The sequence below is a fragment of the Saccopteryx bilineata genome, chromosome 3, assembly GCF_036850765.1.
Source record: "Saccopteryx bilineata isolate mSacBil1 chromosome 3, mSacBil1_pri_phased_curated, whole genome shotgun sequence".
Taxonomy (NCBI): Eukaryota; Metazoa; Chordata; class Mammalia; order Chiroptera; family Emballonuridae; genus Saccopteryx; species Saccopteryx bilineata.
This window is the reverse complement of record NC_089492.1, coordinates 165992673-166016174: the sequence shown is the minus strand read 5'-3', so window position 1 is coordinate 166016174 and position 23502 is coordinate 165992673. Positions and strand designations below refer to the sequence as shown.

Genomic DNA, 23502 nt, shown 5'->3' with positions numbered 1-23502 from the left:
GGATGGGCCGGAGGCCCCAGTGAAGTACGGAACCACTGAGGAGAGTGAGGGACAAAGGCTGCAGGCTGGGTGGGGCGAGGGGTTGGGGGAGGGAGGCCCACAGACGGAGGGATGTGGCTGCTGGGTGAGGGGGGAGGCTGTGGAATAGCACCGGGGGGGGGGGGGGAGTGCTGAGAGTGGTGACCACTGCTGACTTGACCACTTTGCCCCAGGCCAGCCTGGCTGCGGCCTCCAGGCCTTTCATTTCCTCTACCTTAAGGAGGGTTCCTGTAAGTGCCTTCCCATAACTGTACCATCTCCCTACCCAGAGCCTGCAGAGCTGGAGCGTACAAAGTCTCCTTTATAGCAAGCACACTGTGATCGCTCCCAGCGCCCTGAACCCTCAGGCTCTGTGACACGCAGCACAAGCTGCAGCATTACTCATTACTTCCCACAGGCGCCAGGACAGAGCATTCCTTTGCCTGGCTCTGGTTAAATGCCACTATCATTATCTTTAAAAGGAAGCTGGTGACTGGGGGGGGGGGGGGGGGGGGTTTAAAAAAAAGATGAATCCGAAGACTTCTAGGAACATTCAAAGGCTTGGAGGTGAGTGCTGGCAGCTCTCTATTATGTCCAATTTTACTCAGAAGTTCCTCTTAGCACAATACACGTACCAGCCGAGACAGGGTTAGTTTTTGGCTCTGAAACAGGGAAGGTGAGAATTTCCTCAAATCACTGGTGGAGAGGTAGAATGTGGCAGAAAGTGTCCAGTGACTAGTGGTCACAGGAAATTAAGACGGCTGCAGGCAGAGGCAAGTGAGCTGTCAGTGGAGAAATATCATAACAGGAGACAGCCAGGCTGAGGGGACAAACCGTGGGCCCCTCAGGCCATGGGCCGCTGCCGCCAGCAGGTAAGCCTGCGGCTGACCAGCGTACCCCTGTCTCCGGGATGCCTGTCTGTCAGGCGATGCTAACTCCAGGAGCGCAGATCTCCCCCCAGACCTGCTGATGTGCCATCAGGGACAATCACGCACTGTCCCCAGGACACTCTCATTAGCTACTGTGCCATTCCTGGGCACTTGGATGCAGGTTCTTTCCGTGAGAAGCAGCATGGCACCTGGGATGTCAACACAAAGGCAAGGCTAAAGGACACACCGGACAGCAGCAGTGCTCTCAGACGGGAGCGAAGCAGATGGAGACGGCTGGGAGGGAAAAGGGCTTACTCAGCGGTGGGACACGTAGAGGCAGCGGGCTGGCAGGTTGCCAGAGGGTGAAGGTGAAGGGCAGGGGAGACCCAGCTGCCTCAGGGCTCCCACTGCTCTCAACATCAGACCACACAGGGCTGGTGAACACTCACTTGGGGACCCGTGTATACCGTCAATGGCTCAGAGTGCTGGAGCCCAGCTACAATGGCCTCGCCAAGCCTGGAACAAGAACAGCGAGATAGCCCAAGGGAGGTGACAATGTGGTCCAAAGGCTGTGCCTTTATGGCTCAGCAATTATGTACTATGGCCTAAATCCAACCTCCAAATGGCCACACGTGTCTAAGGAAACCTGTGGCCAGTCAGCTGAGCAGGGTGGCACCCCTGGCCCTGGACAACAATAATGACAAGGCCCATTTACTGAGCATTTACCACGTTCCAGGAGTGCTGCAGAGCACTCTGCTCCCAGGGCCCCATCTCAGGCTCACAGTAACCCAAGTGAGGACCTCTTACCATTTTACAGATGAGAAAATGGGAGGTTCATGTAGTTAAGTAGCTTGCCCCAAATCCTACTGCTGGCTCAATAACAAAGGCCTAGGAATGCTGGTTGGGTGGACAGATAGATGGATGACTAGAAGGACAGATGACTCCAGTGTCCTCCTCTTCCAAGTCTAGACTCGGGCCTTCCAGGCCTGGTGGAGGAAGCAGGGAGCACTTCGGTAGGGGCTACCCATGAACAGAATAGCATCAACAAATATTTACAGCACCCCTCATTTTGTTGAAAGTAAAGGAAAAATAAAAACACCAACTCTCGGGCCTGGCCGGTTGGCTCAGTGGTAGAACGTCAGCCTGGTGTGTGGAAGTCCCAGGTTCGATTCCCAACCAGGGCACACAGGAAAAGTGCCCATCTGCTTCTCCATCCTTCCCCCTCTACTTCCTCTCTGTCTCTCTCTTCCCCTCCCGCAGCCAAGGCTCCATTGGAGCAAAGTTGGCCCAGCGCTGAGGATGGCTCCATGGCCTCCACCTCAGGCACTAAAATGGCTCTGGTTGCAGCAAAGCAACGCACCAGATGGGCAGAGCATTGCCCCCCGGTGGGCATGCCAGGTGGATCCTGGTCTGGCACATGTGGGAGTCTGTCTGCCTCTCCCTGCTTTTCACTTTGGAAAAACACACAACAAAACAAAAAACACCAACTCTCTGCCTGACCAGGCGGTGGTGCAGTGGATAGAGCGTTGGCCTGGGATGCAGAGGACCCAGGTTTGAAACCCCGAGGTCACCGGCTTGAGCATGGGGTTGCTGGCTTGAGCATGGGATCACAGGTATGACCCCATGGTCGCTGGCTTGAAACCCAAGGTCACTGGCTTGAGCCCAAGGTCTCTGGCTTGAGCAAGGGGTCACTGGCTCGGCTAGAGCCCCTGGTCAAGGCACATATGGGAAAGCAATCAATGAACAACTAAGGTGGCACGACAAAAAACTGATGCTTCTCATCCCTTTCCTTTCCTGTCTGTCTGTCACTATCTGTCCCTCTGTCTCTCTAAAAAATAAAAAAAAAATTAGACAAAGATATGGTCCCTTCTCATCTTCACATTTTCAAACTCATAAAAAAATAAGCCCGAGAGTGGCCAGCCTCCCAGGCCTGAAGGGGTGTCTCCCACATGTTATGGGGCCAAGTTTTCAGTGAGAGGAGAAACAGAACACAGCGGGGCTCACACTCGGGGCAGGACAGGCGCCATAGCCCTTTCCTCACACCCTGCTCTGTTTTGTTTAAAGCGAGATCAAATTCGACGTCTGCACTTTTACTCACCGCCTGACGAAAACCAGATGCCAAGTGCCTCCCAGCACTGCACTAGGGCCTCTGCCCTTAGAAAAATAATGTGAGTCAGCTGGGCAAAATGAACACGGAGCTGCAACAAAGAGAGAGCAGTACACTCCAAGCACCAGGCGCCACACCACTGAGCCTTTAAGAAAGGGCACATTTTGGATCTTTTGAGACTAGGAAAGATTACAACATTGGGCTTTGCACCTCGTTCTGAAGTCTAGTCTTTTAACCAGTTTGAGATGCTCAAGCTGGTCACCAGTGGATATGAGCCACCAAAACATTCCCCTCTGCAAGCCATTCGACATTCTGGTGACCCGTGGAGAGAGCAACCGCCTCACTAGCGCCGCTCATGAACAGGGATCCTGTTCCCTGGAAAGCTAAAGGGCCTTGGGGGAAGGGGCAAGAAGTCAACCCATCCTCAAAGTCACCGAGGACCCCAGAGGTGGAATCGTGGAAGCCAGCCAGCAAGCTCTAGGCTGTTCACTGCAGCTCTGTGAGCCAGTCAAGTCAGAAGTAGGTGGAAAGCTATGACCTCAAGACCTCACATCACCTGGGTCCTTCCCAAATAGCAGTTGGCAGTGCCACCCTGTCACAGTGTCAGACCTGGCTCCCACAAGGATTTCCTGGTTAATGGTGGATCAATCCAGGTCTTGGGAGGAGACGGCCCTCTCCCCCTAGAGCCACCTTTCCAGTCCCTGGCCCCGAGGTCGCTGACACAGAAGGAAGAGATGGAGAAATACCCACAAGGCACTCAGCAGCTGGCCCCGGAAATGACACCCACCACTTCCTCTCCCATGTTATTGACCACCACTAGTCACAAGGCCCCAACCAATCTGCGAAGGAGGCTGGAAAATTGGAAGTGTGCGTGTGCGTATCCAGAGAGCTCTCACCTCTGCCACATCATCTTAAACTGACCTCTCATGCCCAAGAACTATCCCATGTATTCAGATGACCTCAAGGTGCCATTTCAAAGACCTTCCCTCATTGCCACAAAACCCCAATGGCAAAACCCAACAGCATCTTCCTAAAATCAATTCCTTCTTCCAAATATCCATTTTATGCCATTTCTCAAATCTCCATGCTTGAATCCCTAGAGTCATCTTTTAGTCTTCCCCTGCCTCAACATTTTATCAACGCATGTTCTAGTAGCTATCTTAGTCCTTTACCATTGTCCTTTGATGTCGTCCTCTAATTCTTACTGCTTTCTACTCAAATCTCAACGCCTAAAACTGAATTATTCCAGGAGCTTGAACCAGTCTCTTGGCTTCTCCTTTCTTCCCTTCCAATTGACCTGGTTGGTACACTGCTGCCTAATAATCTTCTCTCCCAAGGCCCCCTTTCTCAGTTTCTGCCCTGCTCAAGGGCCCACGACGGCTCCCCCCTGCGTGATCAGGGGTCACTGTGTAAGCCTGCAGGCCACAGCCTTCCAGACTTGGCCTGTGGAATTAGTCAGGACATAATCCCACGGTCCTCTGACAAGGCTACGTCCTCTCCCTCTCCTGTCTCCACAGGTCTGCTCATACCATTGCTCCTTAACGCCTCCTGCTCCTCCTACACAAACCCTAATCCGACCCCAGGATCCATTGCAAACCCAATCTCCTCACTCAGGCCGCTCTCACCAACATCCTTACCTCTTTCCTGCTGCCTCACCACAGGGCTGAGCACAAGCTCTGAACGGTAGGCCTTCTGATGAGAATGTCAACTGCACTGTTTTATAAGAATAAATCCTGCCTGGCCTGTGGTACAGTGGCCAGAGCATCAACCTGGAATGCTGAGGTCCCTGGTTCGAATCCCTGGGCTTCCCCCATGAAGGCACATACAACAAGCAAGCAATGAACAACTAAAATGAAGCAACTATCAGTTGATACTTCTCACTCCCCACCCTCTCTCTCCTCTCTCTGTAAAATCAGTAAATAAAATCTTTTAAAAATGCCTGACCTGTGGTGGCGCAGTGGATAAAGTGTCGACATGGAAATGCTGAGGTTGCCGGTTCGAAACCCTGGGCTTGCCTGGTTAAGGCACATATGGGAGTTGATGCTTCTAGCTCCTCCCCCCCCCCTGTCTATCTCCTCTCTAAAAATGAATAAATAAAAAATAAAAAAAGGATTAAAAAAAAAGAATAAATCCCATTGCCTGCTCTAACATAGGCACATAGCCTGTGTCTAACATAGGCTGCCTTCAACTATGAGGTGTAGAAAACCCCAACAGCTAGCTGAAACAGTGAGGACAGAAAGCATGCGGTTGGCCGGCCAGTCTGCAGCAGCGAGGACCCTATTCCTCCCCTCTCTTCCCTTCTGACAGCCTGCTTTCTTCATGGTGACAAGATGGCCACCTCATTACCAAGAATCCAGAGGAGAGAACTATCCCTTCTTCTGTGTTTTTTTTTTTTTAAATAGAAGACGTCTTTCCCAGAATTCCCCCAGCAGATTTCTCCTCCTATCTCCCTGGCAAAAACTGTGTCACATGCTCATGTCTAAACTCTGGGCCTCCATGACTGGCATAGATGGATCAGCCTTCACCCGGAGCTGGAAGCAGGGTCAGCTTTTCCTGAGGGGGCAGCGTGACATTCAAAGCAAATCAGGGCCTTGTCATCAAGAAGAGAAAAGAATGGCTATTGTGTAGGCAACTAACAGTGTCTACATGGGCCGGCCCGATGCCATACATTTGTGTTTGCCCTCACATGCCTCCCCCACCCTGTGCTGGTACAGATATGCTCAACCAATAGCCAGGGCATTGAGCTGAACCGGAAATTACCCTGTGGGTGTGAGGAAACAGTAAGCATTAGAATAGAGTGGCACATTTGGACATGTGTGCATAGAAACTGGACAGAGGGCCAAGTCATTCAAACAGATGCAAAAAATGTACTTAGCAAAAGAGGTTTGGAAAGCTCTGATCCAAGCCCTAGACTGGGCCCATTTCCCAGTTCCACAGATAGGGAGCAGGACCAGGCCATCGTGCTGGGCTTCTCTCAACAGGGCCCCGCTGGGCTTCTCCTCAGTTCATCCCTTGCCTCCAAAGGGCTGGCAGTCTTCGCCTGACCCACACCTTTCAGGCACCATGGAGGCTCACAGAGAGGACAGCTGGTGCCTGGCATGTAACTGAACACGTCGCAGGTGCCCACAAATGCACTGAAAACCTGACCACACAGGTCTGGGCCATCAAAGCCAGTGCCACCCCTACACACACACACACACACACACACACACACACACTCACTCATTCACTCACTCCTTGAGCCAAGCAGGTAGGTCTCTCTCCTTCCTCCTGCTCCATCTGAACCCTCCATCTTGGCTTCCCAGCACAGTCCCCCAGATTCTTTGGGCTACTGACAGCAGTAGAGGCCCGAAAATACACATGCTTCCACCCTGCTGGGAATGCGCCCAGCACTGTGCAGATCACAAACCGAACACAGGCTCCAAAGCCCCATCGAACCTGGATGTCTATATCACAGGTCCACAAGTCTTAGCTATTTCAAGTTTTGAATTTCCTTTTCTCAAACTGTAGCTGGCAATTCCTGGGCTAAAGAAAAGTATGTTAAACACCCCCTATTATTAAGAGCCCATTGATTAGGACATGTATTCAGCATTCCATATAACATATTAACTGAGCAACTATTAGGTTGAACCATATGACATTACTATTTTTGATCTACAAACAAGGCAATGTCATCCAGTTCAAATAATATCTATGCCAAGCAACAGGGTAAAGAGGGGCTTGGGACACCAGGACCAACAACGTAACCCTTGTCCTGATGCAACTTATAGTCTAGAGCAGGGGGAGTCAACCTTTTTATACCTACCGCCCACTTCTGTATCTCTGTTAGTAGTAAAATTTTCTAACCGCCCACTGGTTCCACAGTAATGGTGATTTATAAAGTAGGGAAGTCACTTTACTTTATAAAATTTATAAAGAAGAGTTATAGCAAGTTAAAGCATATAATAATAATTACTTACCAAGTACTTTATGTCAGATTTTCACTAAGTTTGGCAGAATAAATCTTTATAAAACAACTTACTATAGTTAAATCTATCTTTTTATTTATACTTTGGTTGCTCTGCTACCGCCCACCATGAAAGCTGGAACGCCCACTAGTGGGTAGTGGGGACCAGGTTGACTACCACTGGTCTAGTACATTAAACCATTAGTTAAAAAGCAATCTCAAATTAAAAGAAAAAAGGTAATATACAGTCTAGCTTTACAACTATAGTTAATTATATATGTATTTATTTGTTGCTGCTTGACATCTTTGCTAACCAATGAACTACACAAGAATGATGGTTGTGTCTCCATACAACACACTGCCAAGCACACAGCAGAGCACACTAGATATTTGTTAACTTATTAATTCCTGTTATAAGAGACAAGTGCAGGTGCTGGGAAGCATTTGGCAGAGTGATCAACATAATCTTGGGATATAGGGATCAGGGACTTCCTTAACTTGGAATTTCTGACATTGCTATAAGATTGAATTAGGTCTTCACAAATCAGATCTTTATACTATGTATAAACTACCAGCAGGACCTGCACGTGGGGTTTCTGAGGAACCATTTAAAATACTTCAGAGAACAAACTGTTCTCTAACACAATCTAGTATTTCAGAAACACTATTTACATAAACAATTGGCATGATAATTGCAAATCATTCTTGTTTGTCTCCTAGAGCAGGATCCCCAAGGACCTTTATTAGGTGCTCTACTAGCCTCATTTGAGTTACAATATTTACTTAAAAGTAGTAACAATGAAGTTCTTGAAACATATTCAATAATTCAGATATTATACTAATTCAAACTCACCTTCCTCATTAGTCTATATTGTTGGAGTCTTGTCTAGTAAGAGAAAGTACCAAAGACTGCACTTGGAGTAAGTCACCAAATTCTTTTGCAAGAACACTATGGTAGCAGGAACCTGAGCTACCATCAGAAAGTGGGTAGAAATAGAAAATAAATGACAATTTAAAGAGCAATTGTAATCCAACGTAGTTTCATAAATGCCATACATACAAAGACACATTGAAATTTTAAGTACGGTGTGAAAATTTTAGATCCTGCATTCCTGATTTTTTTTTTAACTGACCTGATATAATTTAGCGAAGGTGTCGGTGGACACCACGGACCAGCAGACCTGTCAACTGCTTTGCAGAGTCTGCCTGAGAGCTTGCCTTGGACACACCACACTGACCCCAATGAATTGGCCACTGTTCTCTGTATCCACACACTGGTCATATTCACGGAGCATCCTGAATGCTCTTGACATGGCAAACGATCAGCAGACCCCATCCCTATGCCAAAAGCAAACAAAAACCTATCACCAGCAAGGAGGACACCCAGTCTTCCCAAAGGACGCCAAAGTCCCCAACCAGACTCCTATGCAGAACCTCGCAATCTCTGGGATGCAGACAGGATGATTAGGAGCCCATGGAGATTATGCTCAGAATGTCTTAAAAGATTAGTTATTTAAAACCCTCCACATGACTTCAGTCATCCTGGTTACTGATGACACAGGAAAAGCCTTCTTGATTAAAGCTGAATGCCTATACATCTGCAAAAGGGAAACATGCAGGAGAAAACAAGAGTCAGATTACTGATGGGCACGGCACCAGTGCCAGGACATCGGGCTGCTGAATAAATCATGACAAGGAGACAAGCACAGTAATCATAAATTCGCCATAAATACCACAGCCCTCTGGGCTCGTATTTACTTACTTTCCGCCAAGCATAGATTAAATCTGGCCTGGTCCTCAAATGAGGCCTGGCTCTCCCCAGATTCCAAATATGGGAAATTACAGCTCTTTTGGGGTGGGGTTAAGAGTGGGAGCGCAAATGTCTATGCTGTGTAATGTTTTAATTAAAACAAAGGCCCTGGCCGGTTGGCTCAGCGGTAGAGCGTCGGCCTGGCGTGCGGGGGACCCGGGGTCGATTCCCGGCCAGGGCACACAGGAGAAGCGCCCATTTGCTTCTCCACCCCCCCTCCTTCCTCTCTGTCTCTCTCTTCCCCTCCCGCAGCCAAGGCTCCATTGGAGCAAAGATGGCCCGGGCGCTGGGGATGGCTCCTTGGCCTCTGCCCCAGGCGCTAGAGTGGCTCTGGTCACGGCGGAGCGACACCCTGGAGGGGTAGAGCATGGCCCCCTGGTAGGCAGAGCGTCGCCCCTGGTGGGCGTGCCGGGTGGATCCCGGTCGGGCACATGCAGGAGTCTGTCTGACTGTCTCTCCCTGTTTCCAGCTTCAGAAAAATACAAAAAAAAACCCCAAAAAAACAAAAAACCAAAGACGACGTACACCAGTCTGCTTCTCTTGTTAAGGGGTGTCCAGTCCTCCTTCCATTCTCCTCCCATCAAGGCCAACACTGCTTTCTCCTCACCTCCAGAATAAGTCCCCTTTAAAATAACAGGTTACACATAAGATCCATAAAGATTCCTTCTAAACAGATTCAAGTTTGGAGACACAGTAGTTCTCCATCCACTTTCTCCCTTCCAGAAGTCCACTGCCTAGGGGAGCTATCCTGAAGGGCTGGATCGGAGATAAGAGTGTGATAAAGGAGATGCCAGTGGCACTGCTCCCAGCTCTAGGCCTTCGCCCACTGTGACAGAGGAAAGAAGAGTGGGCAGGGTGCTGGGAATGAGGATTTCATCTTTAGTAATGAAACGCCAGAAGGCAGATTGCAAAACTGTTCCGCAAACTATTGTTTGCACGGAAACATCAGGAGACATTCAGAAACTGTTCAGCAAATCACCCCTAAACGGTTTTGTAGAGGGCTGTTTCCGGGGGAGCCTAGCCAGCTCTACCTACATAGTCACTCTTCTAATAAACTAACAGACATGTCCATCTGTGAGGCAGAATTCCCAAGAGGCCGTCCATCTCCAAACCAGCAGAAAACCACTGTGCACAAAACCAATGATGAAAACCAGAACGGCCTCGGAGGGCAGTGCCTGTGGGTAGAGGGGTGGTCAGCACCAGAAGCAGCCCCAACCTGCTTGGGGGCTAAGGCAATCTCTACCAGGCCCAGCACACAACCTTCCTGGGACCTGCAGAGAAGGGGACTTGTGAAGAAGGAAGCAGCACTAGTGACAGGCGTAAAAGGTACAGAGTCATGTCGCCCCAGGGTTGAAGCAAAGGGGCAGGCTACCTGGCAAGGTGCTGCCCTGGAAGAGCCTGCACCCCACTGAGCTGACACAACAGCTTCTGGAAAACAGCCTCCCCTTTGTGAGGATCCTGAGCTGCCCTTCAACCCCCCTCCCATGGATTCCTGAGAGGGCTCACTCTGCAGGGAGTCAGGGAGCCAGTACAGTCACAGCAGGAGATCAACCCCAACCCCCGCCCCCAGCATCAGCATGCTGTCTCCTACCTGATGGGGGTGGGGTGGGGGTGGGTGGGTATGGGATTGTTCTATTTCTCATTTGTTCTGGCTTCCTAGAAATTCAAGGCTAAGTATGAAATTCCCAATTCCCAGAGACAAGACAATATTCATGGCAGTTAACAAGAACATTCCGCATATCCAGAACTCGATATACTTGCATATTTTCAAAAGAAAGAATTTGCCCTATGGACTCTCCATCCCATCACCCCATGACTGGTATTTATCTCTCACTCCTGGGGGGCCTTCATTAGGACTGCTGTGGTATCTGAACTCACAACAGATGCTGAAGAAGAGTGAAAAAACAGGAAGAAAAGATGTTAAGTAATAATAAGAAAAAAGCCTGACCAGGTGGTGGTGCAATGTTTAGAGCATCGGACTGGGATGCAGAGGACCGAGGTTCGAGACCCCAAGGTCGCCACATTGAGCGTGGGCTCAACTGGTTTGAGCAAAGCTCACCAGCTTGGACCCAAGGTCGCTGGTTTGAGCAAGGGGTTACTTGGTCTGCTGAAGGCCCGCAGTCAAGGCATGTATAAGAAAGCAATCAATGAACATCTAAGGTGTCACAACAGAAAAACTAATGATTGATGCTTGTTATCTCTCTCCATTCCTGTCTGTGTCCCTCTCTATCCCTCTCTTTGACAGAAGAAGAAGAAGGAGAAGGAAGAGGAGGAGGAGGAGAAGGAGGAGAAGAAGAAGAAAGGAGAAGAAGAAGAAAGACTTACCATAGGGGTGAAGAAGGAGGAGGAGGAGGAGGAGGAGGAGGAGGAGGAAGAAAGACTATAGGGATAGAGAAGTGTTCCCTAATGCAGTGTTCTTAATTTATCTATTTATTCAAGATTAAAATTCGTATCAAGTGACTACCTAAAATGTTCATTGATGATCTGACCTTCTAATTCTCGGTATACGAGAGAACAATGAGTGCTCGGACCGGGCACGCAAATATTTGGTAAATAAACGGAGGAAAAGTCTTCTTAGGAAAGTGTTGTCAGAAGATTCTAAGGGAACAAGGGTCTCTGGATGGCTGGTAGTAGATCAAAGGGATGTGTTAGAAGGTTTGACTATGCTGTGTGAATCTAACAACCCTCCCTCCAAAATAGCAATGGTTTAAAAAATCGGGTCTAAAGGTGAAGCATTCAAGAAAGCCATACCCATGACCCTAAGAAATAACCAACACTTTGAAAATAATCATCTTTTTACAGCAAGAGCTGTTTCTCCAGGGCTAGAGAAGAAAAGTTCTCTGACTTTGGGTTAAGGTCTTTGCTGTTTGGGGGTGACTCTGGTCCAGCTCATTCTAAATGGAAGAATCATTTGGGAATTGAAACAGCAGGAAAATATCTCTCATTTTTGTTTCAGTCTATGAACAAACAAGAACATTCAACTGAATTAAACACAAAACCCAGCATGAGTGGTTGTTTTCCTCTTAACAAGTGTTCACAGGCTTCCTTTTAATTCAACATACTTTCAAAATTATAACTAAAATAGTCAATAAAATATGTGTGCTTAATTTGTTAAATGTGGTTTTGGAGAAAATATTCAGAACAAGTCAATTATTTTCATAAAATACTTTAAAATTTAAAAGTGGTGTTTTTATTATGACTCCTGCCCTAGATAAAGCAAGACAAAATTATTCCATTATATAGCTATTGAATGAAACTCACTATTCCTCAATGATTGCACAAATTACAGTTTTAACTAGCTATAAGATAACTAAATCAGTTCTGATCTGGCCATAAAATTAAGCCTGAGAAACAGGGAAGCAAATCACCCCTTTAAAATCAAGTTGTTGAACAATGTATTCTATATGGTTCCATGTATGTCAGAAAAACATCTATATTCCTGTGATTATATGTATGGAACCTATAGATAAGGTCTAGAAGATTGTATATCAAACTGTAAAAACTACATATCAGACTCAATAATGGGCATGGGGCAGACAGGAAAACTTGCACATTTTACTTTGTGTGCACTGTTTGCTTTTTTTTAACAACAGAACTATATACATTCAACTGTTATCTCTGGGGGAAAAAAGCATCAACTCCTCGTTTCACTTGGTTGTTCCATCTAGTTGTGCACTTGTTGCTTGCTTCTCGTATGTGCCCTGACCAAGGGTCAAACTCACAACCTTGACACTCTAGAACGATGCTCTAGCCACTGAGCAACCCAGCCAAGACATGCTGTTTTAAATTATGATTTACTTCAAATCAAATCTTCAGTGAAAATGAAGGTTTCCTGATAGGGTTGTTACACCTAAGATGTTATGAAACTTCATTCTCTGGAAGTCTTTAAAAACAAATATCAGGCCCTGGCCGGTTGGCTCAGCGGTAGAGCGTTGGCCTGGCGTGAGGGGGACCCGGGTTTGATTCGCGGCCAGGGCACATAGGAGAGGTGCCCATTTGCTTCTCCACCCCCCCCCCTTACTCTCTGGCTCTCTCTTCCCCTCCCGCAGCCGAGGCTCCATTGGAGCAAAGATGGCCCGGGCGCTGGGGATGGCTCCTTGGCCTCTGCCCCAGGCGCTGGAGTGGCTCTGGTCGCGGCAGAGTGACGCCCCGGAGGGGCAGAGCATCGCCCCCTGGTGGGCAGAGCGTCGCCCCTGGTGGGAGTGCCGGGTGGATCCCGGTCGGGCGCATGTGGGAGTCTGTCTGACTATCTCTCCCCATTTCCAGCTTCAGAAAAAAAAACACAAACAAACGAACAAAAAAAAAACCAAATATCAAAAAACGGGTGTAGGTTGTACCTGGCCAGGACAAGATAGATGTGGGGTGACCTGAAGCAATGAATGGTTACTCAACTCCAGGTCTCCTGTTCCTCTTGCTACTGAAAGCCAATCAAGGTCATCAATGCAACCAACCTATGGGTAAACGCGCTGCACAGACACCAACGAGCCTGGACGGTATCCTCGTAAGTGTTTGACCTGTCATGTTCTCGGTACCAGCAGTGGTCACACTCATGAGCATTTTAAACTCTTCACATGGCAAATAATCAGCAGGCCCTGTCTCTATACCAAAAGCAAACAAAAACCTAGTTGCCCAAGTTCTCACAGTAACACCTGGTGTCCAGAAGCTTGCCACCTTTGGAGATTTCAAGAACATCTAACAATAACACTACTTCCCCTAAACTGCTAAGATACAGGGCTAAGGCTAAGGTATCTAACAGGCCAGGCTTGTGTGTTCTTTGGGCATCAGCAACCCAGAACATTAAAACTAAATTTGTTTTAGAGCTAAATTATATCAAAAGTGAGTGACCATACTGATTATTACACAGGAAAAACAGACTGATAATACTTAATAAATGCTGTCTATCTGTCAGACAGAGGATTTCAAGTTTATGGGGCTCCTGGGGAAAGGGAATGAATAAAAGGAATCCTTGAGAAGGAGACTGACAGCCCCCTTTACGACAAGGCTCTGTCACCAACTCACCATGATAGGTTCCAGTGCCCTGCTGAGAGTAGAGACAGTGTTCTCAGAAGTTACCACAAAAAAGGAGGAGCAGACTGCACTCTGAGCTATGGGAAAATGTGTGTTACAAACAAAGGCAGAATTAAATACATGAACGTCACTGACTTAAGGCAGCACTGACCACACTTGACTGCATCAAAGAACTGTTCCCGGAACAAGCACACAACTGGTATCAGACTCCTTTCCCGTCTCAACAAAGGGCAGGCCCTGGAACCTGAGAGCTGAGGGGAAGAGGGGACAACAATCTCTTTGAGTTCACGGTTTTGTTTCAATGTCTTTATCCAGATGATGTTTTGATGGACACACAGAAGCTCATCCTTCGGTACAACAGGCCCCTTCACTCCCACTCTGGACCTAGCCTCTCCTCCTCGTGGTCCTCCAGATTACCCACAGCTATCTGGTTATCTTCCATCTGTCTCTGGCCCAAATACCCAGACCTCACACCAAACAACTTCTCCAATTCTTACTAAGCAACATCTTTAGGGCCCTGGCCTGTGGACGCTTGGGCTTCCCCACCCTTGAAAAGCCCTGTGTGCCCAGGGTGTCCTCCACCCCAGAATGCTGCCAGCACCTCACTCTTCTATTACTCAAGAAATGTCTCACATTCCAGCTCCTCCGAAAGCCTTTCCGGAGTGACCACCCATGACCTAGTCCAGCCCCATGCCTCTCCTAGACAGAGAACTCCCTTATGCTTCCCAATGAAAACAAGAACACACTTGCCTGGCCTCCTTCTGCAAGAAATAACCCTCTTTGGACAACATAAGATACCAATGTCTTCCTGGCCATTTGCAAAGAAATTCACCATTTGCTTTACCTCTGACCTTAGATTATCATTTCCTAGAGGGCAGGACTGGGCTGTGTCCAGCAAAGCCTGGGTCACCTGGATAGTAAGGGATAAGGTATTTGAGTAAATTTAATTAGAGAGTTAAAAGAGGGCTAGGCAGAAACTTTGCTTCTCCTTCGTTATTATAAAGCCTATTACAAAGCTTTTTAAAGTACACGTGACCACACTGCAGCCTGGGTAGAGCTAATATAATTCGATCTTTGATTTAGGATTTTGCAGTGCCTGAGGCTCGTCAGTCTCTTCTGCTACTATAATTATAGATGCGAGCAACGTAGAGACTGGGCCACCTGTGTTCTGGAAGCTAATTTCTAGAAGAAGCCTTCACTACCACATCTCGTGATTTTCGCCTTTCTGAAAGTAGAGCTCCCAAATAAAAACAAAACCCCACTTAATTGAGGATTCCAGTGAAGGGAGGTCCATTGCTATAGTTTTTGTTAAGTGTCTGCCACTGTGGCCCCTTAATAAAGGGTTCTTGATGAGGGAATCTGGCAACGTGATTTTCTGCAAACACAAGCTTGATCTTGATGCAACCATTTATTCTCTGAAAATCAGGGAGAATTCACACACAGGTGTCTTAAATTTCCTTCAAGTAAAAAAACCAGCCCTTTATGAGAAAAAGCTGTACTCACTTTGAAACAGCAAAGAAACAGGTGTCCAATCATGAATGAGGAACTCCCAAAGGAACTTAAAATATGAATGACAGAGCCATAACTCAGGACTCACAAGACCTGGAACCAAAGGAGGCCAGCACCTGGAGCCACTCCATCCAGTTCCCAGGCCCAGGCTCTAGGGACCCAGTCTAAGCCCAAATCCAAACCAATTCACCGTGTCCACATTGTCCCATATGAACTGGTACGTAAAACCACGACAGTCATTTCTCTAACCTCTAAAGGGCGACTGCCACCATCAGGATGTCTGGTTCTCTGAATTATCAGAACTCTGCTGAGAAGCGACTGCCCTCCCCTCCAAACCCTGCCATCTGAAAGCCCAGCCTAAGTCCTCTCCTACAGTGTCTTCCCCAACAACCACCACCTACACTGAACACTGAACTTCACTGGGGTCTATGGATAGAACTCACGATGTATGTGAACTTGAATGGGAAAATTAAAAAAGTACGCATTTATCTCCGCTAACCTCTCAGTGAATGTTAATTGTGCCTTTGGCTATGGATGTAGGTGACCTTCACGGTCAAGTGTCCAGAACCTGTGACTTTGTCACAATAGAAAACATACCTCCTTTCATATCACATCACAGTTGATGCAGACACCTCAAAATAGCCTTTCACTCTTTACTATGCCAAAATTATAAGAATTGTTAGACCTTGTTATTTGATGTTATTTAATGCTATATCATAAACTTTTTTAATATTTTAATGATTCATATTTCAGTGTAACTAATTTCCTTTGTTATCCTATGCATTTTAATTTACACCTTTTAAAATGTTATCCTAAAAAGGGGTTCAGAGGCTTCGCCAGACTGCCAAGAGGCTCTATGGCACAAAGAAGGTTAAGAACAGCAGTGGGATTCAGCCAGTTTGCACTGGTTCAGCAGAACTGATACCTAATTTTTTGTTGAGTTCGGCAAACATGTTGTTGAAATGGCACTTGTAATCAGGATTCTCTCTCAATTGGGCACCTGGGCTGCCGCCCAGTGTGGGAATCACAAATTTACATTCTTTACTCTTTTTTAATGTTCATCTGCACAACAGCATATTCTAAGCACCCGTAGTAATGTTCATTCTGTCCACTGGTGAAAAAACATGGCAAATGAGGATGACAATCAAGAAGCAATAAGGAAATATCTTAAGTAACAGTTTTATTGTTTTTGTCAGGTATTATTTAACATTTTTTCATTAATATTCTAAAACTCCTTATAATCTAGTTTTGTGTACCTCTTTTATTGTTTTTATTTAAGTAATTTTTTAAGATTTATAAAATTCATTTTAGAGAGATGAGAAAGAAAGAGAGAGAGAGAGAGAGAGAAGGGGGAGGAGGAGCAGGAAGCATCAACTCCCATGTATGCCTTGACCAGGCAAGCCCAGGGTTTCAAACCGGTGACCTCAGTGTTCCAGGTCGACGCTTTATCCACTGCACCACCACAGGTCAGGTTGTTCTTATTTAAGTATTAAATGCATGAAATAATAACCTACTTTTCAGTATAACTTTTTTAATACTTAATACGGTCATTAGGGCAGAGAACTGGTTGTTAAATTATTTGAATCCCACCACTGGTGAAGAACCTCTGGTGAAGTAAAGGCATGAACACTATCGCTAGAAAAACTTGGATTCAAATCCAGGCTCTGCCAATTCCTAGTTCTTTTCATTTGAGCAAAATAATTTACACTCTCTGAGCCTTGAAGGTGCTCCATCTCGGTTAAGGGAGTGAAAACAGAAACAACGTCTACCCTGTGAAACCATCCATCCATCCACAACTTCAGGAACACCTACCTGCTTTGTGCTAGCACAAGATCAAGTTCTGGGACTACAGTAATGACATGACAGAGATGTTCCTTCAGTACTTTATACAGAAGATCATGCTACAGCAAGTATTTAGCAGTGACTGGCACACAAGCGTCCTATAAACACTACATAGTACTACTGCTAAACTAACAACACTTAGTGTTTCATTCTATGCTGATTCATGTTGCCTCTTGTGTATCAATTGCTGATTCATCTAGCTCCTGCTCTCCCAACAAAGCTTCTCAGAGGCTAGGAGCTGGGTGTCACACTCACAGATCAGGTAGCTTGTTAGATGCAAGAACATAGGATTTGGAAATAAATGGTCCTAGCTTCAACCCTTCTCTGCCACTTGCTAACTCTGTGACTATACCAGAGACTAGTAGCTGTTCCCCAAAATCTGTTCTCTCCTTCCTTTACAGTAATAGAACTCCTAGATTTTAGCTGGGGACATGGACACTCAGAATTAAAAAAAATATTTCCCAGCCTCCCTTACAGCGAAGTATGGTCATGCGATCAAGTTCTAGCCAAGGGATGTAAGCAGAAGCAATATGTACAACTTCCAAGAAGTGTCCTTAAATTAAGACGGCCTGCCTTCACCCACCCTTTTCCTAGCACAGCCACCTTGGACATGCGATGACCTTGGGAATGGAGGCATGTACACAGAACAAGACAGAAGGGGCGTGGGTCCCTCCCATTGTGGAGCACCATTTCTAGCTGGTATAGTATTCTCCTTTGGGCAAGTTCCTTAACCTCCGGATACACAACTATAAAGGGTGATAAGACAAGGTATCTACCCAGCAAGGATGTTTTGAGGACTTAATGAGATAAGGCTTGCAATCACAGTAAGGGCTAGAGTTAGGAGAGGCTACACTACTACTGTTCTTCTCTTTCTGCAGTGAAAAATGTTGGGTATTGAGACATCTTAACACAGCCCTGATGTCCAGAGCTGCACAGTTGAAAGGCACCTTAGCCCCTCTAGTGCTTCAGGCAAGAACTCCCTCCTTTGGTACCACTGTTTAAAGGCCCCCCAGGAAGTGCACTATCTCTGGGACAACAGTTGGGATAGGGCTGTTCACTCATTCATAAATCACTATCCTTATCTATCCCTTCTAATCTGCCTCACTTCTCTCCTCTGCCTCCTTCTCTCTGCCTTTGATCACTTCAGTCTTGCCTCTGGGCTCATTCCCACCAGGACATCAAATTTCCTTTCAATCTCTTCTGGAAGCACCCTCTGGCCTCTTCCCTAAGAAGGCTTCCCTAACTAACTGGGAAGTCAGCGATCACTTCCTGAGTGAGTTAGAGGCTTCCTAAACTCTCCCAGTGAAATTCTCTCCCACTGGAGAGGAACGCATAGCATCACTGGCCATGAACAGGTTCCCCTGCACTGATCAGAGATGCCCCAATCGCCTCCGTTTTTCATAGCTAACACTCTTAAAGCTATTTCACCTTGTTTGCAGCATCAGCACTGATCTGGGAGGTATAACTCTTCACAGCAATACAAAATCAAATTTTGCTTTATGCACCTAAAGCTCACATTCATCTTTCCTGATGGTTCCCTTCCTGTTCCTCAGACAAATCCTAGTCTGTCTCTCCCACATAGCTGTCACGTTCCCGTGTCACTGTCACTCACACACACTGCTCCCAGGCACAGGTACAGCCACAACCACCACTCCTTCTCTCTTCATTCCCTTTTTTTCACACGGATACCGCATTCACATCGCTCCCTACTCTCTTTCCCCCTCTCATCTTCTGCTCCTCTTGGCTTCAACCATTCTCACTAGTAGAACTTGACTGTCCTCCTCGTGGTTCAAACATGTCCAGGCTTTAGAATTGGAATAAAGGTGGCTGTGGGAGCCAATGGCTCCCTCTGTTGTGTGGGGGACACAGAGCTACAACAGGAAGAATGGGACAGTGGTCAAGAGGCAGGGATCAGTACCCAGACAGGGAGAAAAGGAGGAACCCGATTGCAGACACAGCACAGGGTGGGAGCAGGATGCGTAGCCTGGAGAGAGACTCTGGATGCTCCCCACCTCTGCAAGGGGCCACGGGATTTCTAACTCTCCTTGCCATTCTGGAGGCTGCTGCACATGGATCAGTCTCACTCTGCAGAGTACTTGGCCTTAGCCTACTTCTAACAAAAAAAAAAAAAATTTTTTTTTTTTTTTTTTTTTTTTTTACTTCAGGGGCATGACTCACATGGGCATAAAACCTTGAAATTCTTTGCTGTTTTAAATTCACATTACACATTAATTTGCATTACACAGCAAGATTGCTGCCGCATGAATCAGACCACACCAGACTGCAAGCAGGAAATAAGACCCCAATGTGGGTTTAGCCCCCTCTCCAAATACCTTCTGCTCTCCAAGGTTAACAAAGCAGTGGCAAAGCCCCTCCTGCCATGCTGAGAGTCACTGGGCTATAAGAAGAGAGCAGATTTCACCAACGGGGCTCAGAATCCCAGGCAGAGATTAATATGCATGTCCACAGTTTCAGACCTTACCACTCTCACCATGTCTGGTCTTCTGCCACTGTTCCCCTTCAATGCCACCTTGACACTCATTTTCCTCCATGGCACCTGTTTATATACGAGGCTAGGAATGAAGGGAAGACGATAGCACCAGGTGCCAGGTACCAGGTCCCAAGCTTCCATTCCACAGAGTGGCCCAGCAGAGGGACCAGACAGCAGCCTTACATTTCTTGAGCAGCAGAAGAAACAAAAGGCACAAACGTCACATTCCCTGAATTCCCATTGGTGGTTCTTTCTGCCCTACCCGACCACTCAGCCCTTCTTCCACATTAGCCACACAATCCACCCAAACTGCCCAGAGGTCTTTCCTTGTTTGTCTTCTTCAATCCACATGAATCACTAATTACTAATTTAAACCCAGACACTAAGTGAATGACAAATATAACAAATACCAATATGATATTTAGGACTGGTGAGCAGAGAGCTTCCTGCCTTCTTGTGTCTGCTTGAGCACACAGGCGACATCGAGACACTATATCCTAACCCACACCGGGCAGAAAATGAACTAAACCCGCACAGACCAGGCATCTATGCGTGCACTAGGGCGGGAAGGGCCGGCACGAATGAACCATGCTGGTCTCTTAACTCAGCTATACCTTGGAATTACCTAGGAGAGCTGAAAGACCAAAGCCTGGGTTAGCCTCCCACAGAATCTGGTTCAACTGATCTGGGGTTGCCGCCTGGACTTTTAAAAGCTCACTCCCCCAGTGATTCCAACATGCACTCAAGTTGGAGAACCACAGACTGCACACTTGTATTATGTGTTCAGACATTTTTCAAAGCAGTCAAGATGTTTAGAATACCTTCTAGCCTTTTAATGTCAAGATAACCCTTGGATACATCGTCCCATTTTACAGAAACTCAGATGTCAGTCCCCGTGGGGCTGAGATTGGAACTCAAGTTCCTTAATTCTAGAGTCCATTCACTTTCCACCCATCTGTGAACTCTTGCTAGGGTATAGACCCAGCGGTTCTCAACCTGTGGGTCGCGACCCCGGCGGGGGTCGAAGGACCAAAACACGACCCCTGTGTTTTGGTTGTTCGACCCCTGCCGAGGTCGCGACCCACAGGTTGAGAACCGCTGGTGTAGACAATGCATGAAAGCAATCTTCCCTGGCATGGGTCATGAATACATTCTGTAAACACGAGACACCTAAGCAGCAGTGATGACCTGTTCTGAATGCAGAAGGCCCAGGCACACGGAGAGGGCAGGAGGTGTGCTCATGTGGGAGGTCTGAGGCAATGCAGAGAGAGAAAGAGAGATAGATCCTGGCCAAAGAGTTTATCCTAGACCCAATATGTGTCCTAAGGTACCACACTCAAGACTAAGCTCAATGGCATGGAAAGTAGTTTTGAATTTGAGAATAGACAAGTGTTGGGAAAACGGGGTGCTCTCCATTGGGAGGAGAACCCCTGAGAGAGGTGTCAAAGGTTTGCCTCTCACAGCCAGTTTCTTGGTCCAGCTCTAAGCATTCTGATCGCCCGTGGGGCACAAAACCCAACCCCACCACATCCCCAACCAGGCAACTTCAGTCCCTCGGGTCTCTCTTCCTGCCTGAGCAGTGGTCCAAGCTTCCTTCATGACGGGATACATGATCAGTACCCTCTAACAGTTTTTGTATCCATACTACTTATGTAGGGCAGAACCCTTTTCCAACCATACCCAACTCTCCTCAACAAGAAAGCACCATCATCATCACCAAATCAACTTTCCCAACACTGTGGGAATTGTGTTGCCAGGCTGGGTTAGGAATTTCTATGGACCATCCAAGAGGTGAAGCCACTCAAGCATGACATTTGTAATAAATACTGCAAAGAACAAACCCATAATCCACATGTAGTCCCTAAACCACCGACGTGCAGGTGGGGGACCTCGCCACTTTGAGGCCTGGAACAGACACTTAAAGGACGACAAATGTTCCTTCTTAAAGAACAAACACTATTACTATTCCACCATTCCTCCTGGGTCAGAAACTGGTCTCTTGGTACTACATTCCAACCTGTGTCACAAGCCAGCTGCCTCCTGGTGTCTCGAAAGCCGAGTGTTGACGGGAAAGAACCACAAGGAATTAGAGGAACCAATAGCAGGCTAAATTTTCCCATTGATCGCATTGATAGCAGCGCCACTTACCCAGCATGGCCAGACAGCTCAGCACGGGGAAAAAGCACTTCATGTCGGCAGTGGAGGGAAGACACAGCACCAGGCACTTCCTCCTCTCCCAGGACTTAATCTCTCATTTCTGGCAATCCACTTAAGAGCACCAGGGGACAGTTTTGGAAACAGAACTTAACTCAAAAAATAAGAGAAGAGATCAGCAAGAGGCCATGGGGAGGGCAGCATGTGCTAAACTCCCCACCGCAAAGGAAGGGTCCAGAAAAGCCCTGCAGAGGCTCTAGGCTTCTGCCACATCGCGTTCCGTGCGATTTCCACTGGAATTGTCGACTGCGGTGGGTTAATCCTCAAGGAAAAGAAGGAAAGAGTCTGAGAAAATCCTTTCATCCACTGATTATACAGAAATGTCCTTGGCTTGTCAGTGAAGGTGTCAGCATGCTCCCTCATTCGGATTCCCCAAAGGAAACACGGTAGGTTTTGTTAAAGCCTTTGACAGCCAAATAGCCCTGGCCAGCATCGACTGCTTGGGTTTCCTCATCAAAGAGTCCGTTCCCATCCATGATGGTAGATCACCGAGCTGTCACCTGCCCCAGACCTGCCTGGACACACAAAGCAAGTTGACGTTTCGGAGCCCTGAGGCGGTCCCACAAGGCCAGAAGATTCCTAGAACAAACACAACAGAGATTTATCAAAAGCCAACACGACCGCCGAAAAACCGAGAGGGGCTGAGCGGGTCCGAACATCTGGCTCCCGCGGCCTGACCAGGACCGTCAACCTCCGCATTCTGACCTTGGGCAAGTCGCTACGTTTGCCTCCGCTTCAGTTTCCCCGCCCCAAGCAAGGCAATTGTGGGAAGCTCGATTGTGCCTACCACACTTTGGCCAAAGGCTTTACTCCTGGTAATTCCCTTCGCTTCCCATTGAGCCCGGCACCGCGGGCAACCCCACCCTCCGCCCGGGCAAATCCAGAAGGGGCTCCGAGGTGGGGCCGCCACTCCTGGTTCCACCCCCAGCCCCTGTCCTCGCCCCAGCCGTGGGAGCTCGGAGCGCGTCGCGTTCCAGGTGGCCCGCTATTGTTTTACCTTCCCGGGTGTTTATTTTTCGCTGAGTGGAAAGAAGACAGACGGAGGAAGAAGGGACCCGGGGCTCCGCTTTCCGCTGCCGGGGCGCGCTCGCTATGCGCCCGACCGGCCAGGAGAGGGTCTCGGGCCCGACCCTCGTGCGCAGCCGGCGCCCAGCCCGCCGCCGCCCCTCCCCGTGCTCTCCCGGGGCCACCTCCCCTCGCTGCCGCCCCTCTCGGCGCTGCCCGCGATTCCTCAGAGCCTCGCCTCACCGCGGCCCTCTCCCTCCGCGCGTCCGTCCGTCTGTCGGTCTGCCGGCCCAGCGCACGCCTCTGGGGACGCACCGCCTGCTCCCTCTCCACCCACTACGGCACCAGCCGCCGCGCTCGGCCCCTCCCGAGTCCCCGCCCCCTCTAGCTCTGGAAGCTGCACCAGGGCGGGCAGAGCGCGGGGCGAGCGCCGAGCGAGCGCGGCAGCCTCGACCAGAGGCACCGCCCCCGGCCCGCCCCTTCCCACAGAACGGGAGAGGCAAGCGGGGCTGGGGGCCTGGTCCGGACTTGGCTGGTGGGGACCTGGGCAGGGGGTAGCGGAGGAGGCACGCCGGTGCCACACCTGCAGGTGGGGAGAGCCACTCGAGCACCTGGACACATCAGGCGTGCGGGCCAGCAGCCCTGAAAGTTAACCGGGGTTCC

General features: G+C 48.2%; 1 protein-coding gene across 7 annotated transcripts in view; it reads right to left on the bottom strand.

Moving 5' to 3' along the window:
- The window catches only part of IGSF3 (immunoglobulin superfamily member 3), a 102552-nt gene extending 79334 nt beyond the window's left edge, over window positions 1–23218 (bottom strand). Inside the window, exons 1-2 of one of the 7 annotated variants that reach the window (XM_066268191.1) lie at window positions 23083–23218; window positions 21769–22349 (exon numbers count right to left, since the gene is read on the bottom strand). In XM_066268191.1, the coding sequence (XP_066124288.1) occupies window positions 21769–21811 (43 nt within the window). In that variant the 5' untranslated portion in view covers window positions 21812–22349; window positions 23083–23218. The other 6 variants (XM_066268189.1, XM_066268194.1, XM_066268190.1 and 3 more) reach the window with 6 other exon arrangements.
- Between the last annotated feature and the right edge of the window lie 284 nt (window positions 23219–23502).